The sequence below is a fragment of the Salvelinus namaycush genome, unplaced genomic scaffold, assembly GCF_016432855.1.
Source record: "Salvelinus namaycush isolate Seneca unplaced genomic scaffold, SaNama_1.0 Scaffold233, whole genome shotgun sequence".
In the NCBI taxonomy this organism is placed as follows: Eukaryota; Metazoa; Chordata; class Actinopteri; order Salmoniformes; family Salmonidae; genus Salvelinus; species Salvelinus namaycush.
Window position 1 is genome coordinate 70,001 of NW_024059153.1, and position 8,428 is coordinate 78,428.

The 8,428-nt window shown below is 43.0% G+C and overlaps 2 protein-coding genes across 4 annotated transcripts in view; both read left to right on the forward strand.

Moving 5' to 3' along the window:
* pros1 (protein S) overlaps positions 1-3,831 on the forward strand; it is a 61,243-nt gene extending 57,412 nt beyond the window's left edge. Inside the window, exon 16 of the mRNA XM_038984345.1 lies at positions 3,526-3,831. Coding sequence (XP_038840273.1) covers positions 3,526-3,686 — 161 coding nt within the window. The 3' untranslated portion in view covers positions 3,687-3,831. The remainder of the gene's footprint in view (positions 1-3,525) is intronic.
* A 2,153-nt stretch (positions 3,832-5,984) lies between these two features.
* Positions 5,985-8,428, forward strand: txnl4b (thioredoxin-like 4B). 3 transcript variants are annotated; one of them, XM_038984351.1, is made up of 3 exons: positions 5,985-6,804; positions 7,004-7,198; positions 7,359-8,428. In XM_038984351.1, the coding sequence occupies exons 1-3, from the start codon at positions 6,770-6,772 to the stop codon at positions 7,522-7,524; spliced, it is 396 nt and encodes a 131-aa protein (XP_038840279.1). In that variant the 5' UTR covers positions 5,985-6,769; the 3' UTR covers positions 7,525-8,428. The 3 variants fall into 3 exon arrangements, with proteins under 3 accessions (XP_038840279.1, XP_038840278.1, XP_038840280.1); XM_038984350.1 differs by having other exon boundaries at positions 7,047-7,198; XM_038984352.1 differs by having other exon boundaries at positions 5,985-6,615; positions 7,047-7,198.

Here is an 8,428-nt window from a genome sequence, read left to right on the forward strand (position 1 = left end):
AGGACTGCCAGGTAACTAGCTAGTTACTAACTAACTAAACACAATGATGACACACTCTGTCAGGACATGTATAGGTGGACTGCCCGGTAACTAGCTAGTTACTAACTAACTAACCACAATGATGACACACTCTGTCAGGACATGTATAGGAGGACTGCCAGGTAACTAGCTAGTTACTAACTAACTAAACACAATGATGACACACTCTGTCAGGACATGTATAGGAGGACTGCCAGGTAACTAGCTAGTTACTAACTAGCTAACTAAACACAATGATGACACACTCTGTCAGGACATGTATAGGAGGACTGCCAGGTAACTAGCTAGTTACTAACTAACTAACTAAACACAATGATGACACACTCTGTCAGGACATGTATAGGGGGACTGCCAGGTAACTAGCTAGTTACTAACTAACTAAACACAATGATGACACACTCTGTCAGGACATGTATAGGAGGACTGCCAGGTAACTAGCTAGTTACTAACTAACTAAACACAATGATGACACACTCTGTCAGGACATGTATAGGAGGACTGCCAGGTAACTAGCTAGTTACTAACTAACTAAACACAATGATGACACACTCTGTCAGGACATGTATAGGTGGACTGCCCGGTAACTAGCTAGTTACTAACTAACTAACCACAATGATGACACACTCTGTCAGGACATGTATAGGAGGACTGCCAGGTAACTAGCTAGTTACTAACTAACTAACTAAACACAATGATGACACACTCTGTCAGGACATGTATAGGGGGACTGCCAGGTAACTAGCTAGTTACTAACTAACTAACTAAACACAATGATGACACACTCTGTCAGGACATGTATAGGAGGACTGCCAGGTAACTAGTTACTAACTAACTAATTAAACACAATGATGACACACTCTGTCAGGACATGTATAGGAGGACTGCCAGGTAACTAGCTAGTTACTAACTAACTAACTAAACACAATGATGACACACTCTGTCAGGACATGTATAGGAGGACTGCCAGGTAACTAGCTAGTTACTAACTAACTAACTAAACACAATGATGACACACTCTGTCAGGACATGTATAGGAGGACTGCCAGGTAACTAGCTAGTTACTAACTAACTAACTAAACACAATGATGACACACTCTGTCAGGACATGTATAGGAGGACTGCCAGGTAACTAGCTAGTTACTAACTAACTAACTAAACACAATGATGACACACTCTGTCAGGACATGTATAGGAGGACTGTCAGGTAACTAGCTAGTTACTAACTAACTAAACACAATGATGACACACTCTGTCAGGACATGTATAGGAGGACTGCCAGGTAACTAGTTAGTTACTAACTAACTAACTAAACACAATGATGACACACTCTGTCAGGACATGTATAGGAGGACTGCCAGGTAACTAGCTAGTTACTAACTAACTAACTAAACACAATGATGACACACTCTGTCAGGACATGTATAGGAGGACTGCCAGGTAACTAGTTACTAACTAACTAACTAAACACAATGATGACACACTCTGTCAGGACATGTATAGGAGGACTGCCAGGTAACTAGCTAGTTACTAACTAACTAACTAAACACAATGATGACACACTCTGTAAGGACATGTATAGGAGGACTGCCAGGTAACTAGCTAGTTACTAACTAACTAAACACAATGATGACACACTCTGTCAGGACATGTATAGGTGGACTGCCCGGTAACTAGCTAGTTACTAACTAACTAACCACAATGATGACACACTCTGTCAGGACATGTATAGGAGGACTGCCAGGTAACTAGCTAGTTACTAACTAACTAACTAAACACAATGATGACACACTCTGTCAGGACATGTATAGGAGGACTGCCAGGTAACTAGCTAGTTACTAACTAACTAACTAAACACAATGATGACACACTCTGTCAGGACATGTATAGGAGGACTGCCAGGTACTAGCTAGTTACTAACTAACTAACTAAACACAATGATGACACACTCTGTCAGGACATGTATAGGGGGACTGCCAGGTAACTAGCTAGTTACTAACTAACTAAACACAATGATGACACACTCTGTCAGGACATGTATAGGAGGACTGCCAGGTAACTAGCTAGTTACTAACTAACTAACTAAACACAATGATGACACACTCTGTCAGGACATGTATAGGAGGACTGCCAGGTAACTAGCTAGTTACTAACTAACTAAACACAATGATGACACACTCTGTCAGGACATGTATAGGTGGACTGCCCGGTAACTAGCTAATTACTAACTAACTAACCACAATGATGACACACTCTGTCAGGACATGTATAGGAGGACTGCCAGGTAACTAGCTAGTTACTAACTAACTAACTAAACACAATGATGACACACTCTGTCAGGACATGTATAGGAGGACTGCCAGGTAACTAGTTACTAACTAACTAATTAAACACAATGATGACACACTCTGTCAGGACATGTATAGGAGGACTGCCAGGTAACTAGCTAGTTACTAACTAACTAACTAAACACAATGATGACACACTCTGTCAGGACATGTATAGGAGGACTGCCAGGTAACTAGCTAGTTACTAACTAACTAACTAAACACAATGATGACACACTCTGTCAGGACATGTATAGGAGGACTGCCAGGTAACTAGCTAGTTACTAACTAACTAACTAAACACAATGATGACACACTCTGTCAGGACATGTATAGGAGGACTGCCAGGTAACTAGCTAGTTACTAACTAACTAACTAAACACAATGATGACACACTCTGTCAGGACATGTATAGGAGGACTGTCAGGTAACTAGCTAGTTACTAACTAACTAACTAAACACAATGATGACACACTCTGTCAGGACATGTATAGGAGGACTGCCAGGTAACTAGTTAGTTACTAACTAACTAACTAAACACAATGATGACACACTCTGTCAGGACATGTATAGGAGGACTGCCAGGTAACTAGCTAGTTACTAACTAACTAACTAAACACAATGATGACACACTCTGTCAGGACATGTATAGGAGGACTGCCAGGTAACTAGTTACTAACTAACTAACTAAACACAATGATGACACACTCTGTCAGGACATGTATAGGAGGACTGCCAGGTAACTAGTTACTAACTAACTAACTAAACACAATGATGACACACTCTGTCAGGACATGTATAGGAGGACTGCCAGGTAACTAGTTACTAACTAACTAACTAAACACAATGATGACACACTCTGTCAGGACATGTATAGGAGGACTGTCAGGTAACTAGCTAGTTACTAACTAACTAAACACAATGATGACACACTCTGTCAGGACATGTATAGGAGGACTGCCAGGTAACTAGCTAGTTACTAACTAACTAAACACAATGATGACACACTCTGTCAGGACATGTATAGGACTGCCCGGTTGGTGAAACTGACTAACGTAGTCCATAGTTCAGAATTGATTCAGATTTCATTGATGAAGTATGAAAAGCACAAAAGTGTTTTTTGGTTGGTATTTAATCTCTCTCCCCCTCCGTCCGTCTATAGATAATATTCCAGTCTCCTCTACCCCAGTGACAGCCTACTACCACGGCTGTATGGACGTCAACGTCAACGGTCGGCTGTTAGACTTCGACGAGGCAGACAGTAAACACAATAGCATTAAGTCCCACTCCTGCCCCCCTGTCTCGCCCCCCAAGACACTCTGACGACCCCCAACCACTCACCCTACAGGAAGTGACCTCACAGCCAGGTCGACCAATCACCACACATCTCTGTCCTGAGGCCCAAATTTGTGTATATGATCCTCTACCTAATGATTAGGAGGAGGGGGAGAGGGAGGGAGGGAGGGAGAAAGGAGTGGGGGAGGGAGGTAGAGGGAGAGAGAGGGAGGGAGGGAAGAAAGGAGTGGGGGAGGGATGGAGGTAGGGGGAGAGAGAGGGAGGGAGGGAGGGAGGGAGGGAGGGAGGGAGGGAGGGAGGGAGGGAGGGAGGGAGGGAGGGAGGGAGGGAGGGAGGGAGGGAGAGATGGTGGGTGGACTTGCACAATGCAGTCATTTCTGTTTATTTAGTTTCCTGCACTCTTTGTTAGACTGTTTTTAAAGGTTTCATCTTTGTTATTGGACACATGTCATCACCCCACCATGGTTTGTATTGAAATAAACACCAGGGTCTTTTACTGTGAAGAAGAGGAGTTACCAAAACATGTTGCCAGGGACACTGACTGATCCAGCATTACTTGTTCTGTTGCCAGGGACACTGACTGATCCAGCATTACTTGTTCTGTTGCCAGGGACACTGACTGATCCAGCATTACTTGTTCTGTTGCCAGGGACACTGACTGATCCAGCATTACTTGTTCTGTTGCCAGGGACACTGACTGATCCAGCATTACTTGTTCTGTTGCCAGGGACACTGACTGATCCAGCATTACTTGTTCTGTTGCCAGGGACACTGACTGATCCAGCATTACTTGTTCTGTTGCCGGGGACACTGACTGATCCAGCATCACTTGTTCTGTTGCCAGGGGTTCCATAGACATGTAGTGAAACAGCTGAGCTCTGGAAGGCTCTGATACAGTGGATTGACCTGGGATACATGGTTCTGGTATATACAGTCGGAAGTTTACATACACTTAGGTTGGAGTCATTAAGACACTCCGCAAATTTCTTGTTAACAAACTATAGTTTTGGCAAGTCGGTTAGGACATCTACTTTGTGCATGACACGTAATTTTTCCAACAATTGTTAACAGACAGATTATTTCACTTATAATTCACTGTATCACAATTCCAGTGGGTCAGAAGTTTACATACACTAAGTTGACTTTAAACAGCTTGGAAAATTCCAGAAAATTATGTCATGGCTTTAGAAGCTTCTGATAGGCTAATTGACATAATTTGAATCAATTGGAGGTGTACCTGTGGATGTATTTCAAGGCCTACCTTCAAACTCAGTGCCTCTTTGCTTGACATCATGGGAAAATCAAAAGAAATCAACCAAGACCTCGTAAAAAAAATGGTAGCCCTCCACAAGTCTGGATCATCCTTGGGAGCAATTTCCTAACGCCTGAAGGTACCACGTTCATCTGTACAAACAATAGTACGCAAGTATAAACACCATGGGACCACGCAGCTGTCATACCGCTCAGGAAGGAGACACGTTCTGTCTCCTAGAGATGAACGTACTTTGGTGTGAAAAAAGTGAAAATCAATCCCAGAACAACAGCAAAGGACCTTGTGAAGATGCTGGAGGAAACAGGTACAAAAGTATCTATATCCACAGTAAAACGAGTCCTATATCGACATAACCTGAAAGGCCGCACAGTAAGGAAGAAGCCACTACTCCAAAACCGCCATAAAAAAAACAGACTACCGTTTGCAACTGCACATGGGGACAAAGATCATACTTTTTGGAGAAATGTCCTCTGGTCTGATGAAACAAAAATAGAACTGTTTTCGCCATAATGACCATCGTTATGTTTGGAGGAAAAAGGGGGATGCTTGTAAGACCAAGAACACCATCCCAACCGTGAAGCACGAGGGTGGCAGCATCATGTTGTGGGGGTGCTTTGCTGCAGGAGGGAATGGTGCACTTCACAAAATAGATGGCATTATGAGGAAGGAAAATTATGTGGATATATTGAAGCAAAATCTCAAGGCATCAGTCAGGAAGTTAAAGTTTGGTCGCAAATTTGTGGGTAGAACTGAAAAAGCCTGTGCGAGCAAGGAGGTCTACAAACCTGACTCAGTTACACCAGCTCTGTCTGGAGTAATGGGCCAAAATTCACCCAACTTCTTGTGGGAAACTTGTGGAAGGCTACCTGAAATGTTTGACCCAAGTTAGACAATTTAAAGGCAACGCTACCAAATACTAATTGAGTGTATGTAAACTTCTGACCCACTGGGAATGTGATGAAAGAAATAAAAGCTGAAATAAATAATTCTCTCTACTATTATTCTGACATTTCACATTCTTAAAATAAAGTGGTGATCCTAACTGACTTAGGAAAGTGAATTTTTACTAGGATTAAATGTCAGGAATTGTGAAAAACTGAGTTTAAATGTATTTGGCTAAGGCGTATGTAAACTTCCTGACTTCAACTGTGTGTAGATGAGATAGATAGAATAGATATGTACATGGTGATTTCTGGTTCTTTCTTTTGTCTCACTCCTCTCTCTCCCTTTCTTCAGACACCCCAATGGTTAAGTGTATATAAAAACATGCTCACTTTAATATATAAATTAAATGTAGTTGTTTTTGTTGATGGATTGAGTGTTTTTTTTTGTGTGTTTATTTTAACAAAAGTGATCCAAAGCATGCTTGCTTTGGTACGAAAAACTGTGGTTGTGTCTGAAATCTTTCTAGCCTACTGCTTACTAATCAAATTAATTTATATAGCCCTTCTTACATCAGCTGATATCTCAAAGTGCTGTTCACAGAAACCCAGCCTAAAACCCCAAACAGCAAGCTAAAATCTACTAGCCATACTACATACGGATATACTAGTAAAACGCAGTATTAAACGTCAAACAAATATCAACATACTGGCTCAAACGACAGAAAAGAAGCAGCGGACAGAAGCGGCTGGTTGGTCACAGTTTCTGGCGGACGTTTTATGGTGTTACACAGCAATACCGGTACGTGCCATTTTTCGTTTGTCAAACTGAGCACAATGCTAGCCAGCAGCTAACAAAATGAGTTTGTTTTTGGCCAAGTTGTCATGCAAAAATGACATAGACGAGGTAATAAAAACTGTCGCTGAAAAGGTTTTAGTTCTTCGGTTTGGCAGAGATGAAGATTCGGTCTGCCTGCAGCTTGACGAGATTGTAAGTAGCTAACGTTAGCATGTGTAGCTGGGTAACTAGCTAGCATGTGTAGCATGCTAGCTGGGTAACTAGCTAGCTCTACCAGCTAACTACTGCAATATTGTGGCCAGTAAACATTGATGCAAAACGTGCATGTCAGTCGTTACCAATATTTACACCAACACTGTCAATGTATTTTTTTGTTGTTGTAACGTTTCAGTCTGTCTGAATCGGGAATGACAGTGTTGTCATTCTTTTGCCAGCTGTCCAAAACCTCCCACAACCTGAGTAACATGGCGTCTATCTACATCGTGGATGTGGACTCAGCTCCCGTCTACACGAGATACTTCGACATCAGCTACATCCCATCTACCGTCTTCTTCTTCAACGGACAACACATGAAGGTTGATTATGGGTGAGTGGTGACATCTTAGTGTTGAGAAGGAAGATGGCCTACAACTAGCTAGAATACCACTGGTTGGTTTAATGTCATAGGTGTGGGTACTACTCGTATTAGCTACAAACCATTTCCCTTTTTGTAGGCCTATATCTAAAACACTGTTGTCCCTATACAGGTCTCCAGATCACACCAAGTTTGTGGGCAGTTTTAAGACCAAGCGGGACTTCCTGGATCTGATCGAGGTGATCTACAGAGGAGCTATGAGAGGGAAGATGATCGTCCAGAGTCCCATCGACCCTCAGAACATCCCCAAGTACGACCTGCTCTACCATGGGATCTAACCCCATCATAACCATGGGATCTAAACCCCATCACGACCTGCTCAACCATGGTATCTATACCCCATCACGACCTGCTCAACCATGGTATCTATACCCCATCACGACCTGCTCAACCATGGGATCTAACCCCATCACGAACTGCTCAACCATGGGATCTAACCCCATCACGACCTGCTCAACCATGGGATCTAACCCCCATCACGACCTGCTCAACCATGGGATCTAACCCCCATCACGACCTGCTCAACCATGGGATCTAACCCCCATCACGACCTGCTCAACCATGGGATCTAGACCCCATCACGACCTGCTCAACCATGGAATCTAACCCCCATCACGACCTGCTCAACCATGGGATCTAACCCCCATCACGACCTGCTCAACCATGGGATCTAACCCCCATCACGACCTGCTCAACCATGGAATCTAGATTTCCCCACCCTTCAGCGCGGTTACAAGCACCCTGGCTGCAGATCTCGTCGGGAGGCCCGACAGCACGGTTTGAGCGCTCAAGCTGCCGACAATTCGTGTGAAAAGAAAACGTCTTGACAAGCACAGAACGGATTGGCCCGGCCTGGACAATTGTGGTATTGACGTTATCAAGAGACACACCGCTGTAGCTGGCGCCATCTCACTTGACCATTCATACTGATGTACTGTTTCAGGAAACTGTCCATAACCTCAGGTTGATATGTCCTAGGGGAAAATAGATCTCTATAAGAGACAGATACATGTCAGAGTGGACAATATCCTTTATTTCATACAACGAAGACTCATTTACAGCTGGATAGTCTTGTTGCCTCTTGTTTTATAGTGGGAATGTTGAATCTAATGTATGTTTGGTGAAAAGGTCTGACCCCTTTTTTTGAACTTTTTTGTTTAATAAATGTGTCACTTCAAATAA

Bases quoted from the DNA above. Each gene is read 5' to 3' on its own strand.
- txnl4b (XM_038984350.1), top strand. From the start codon at position 6,673: ATGAGTTTGTTTTTGGCCAAGTTGTCATGCAAAAATGACATAGACGAG. The intron at 6,805-7,046 runs GTAAGTAGCTAA...TTCTTTTGCCAG, and splicing joins GCCTGCAGCTTGACGAGATT to CTGTCCAAAACCTCCCACAA. The intron at 7,199-7,358 runs GTGAGTGGTGAC...GTCCCTATACAG, and splicing joins CACATGAAGGTTGATTATGG to GTCTCCAGATCACACCAAGT.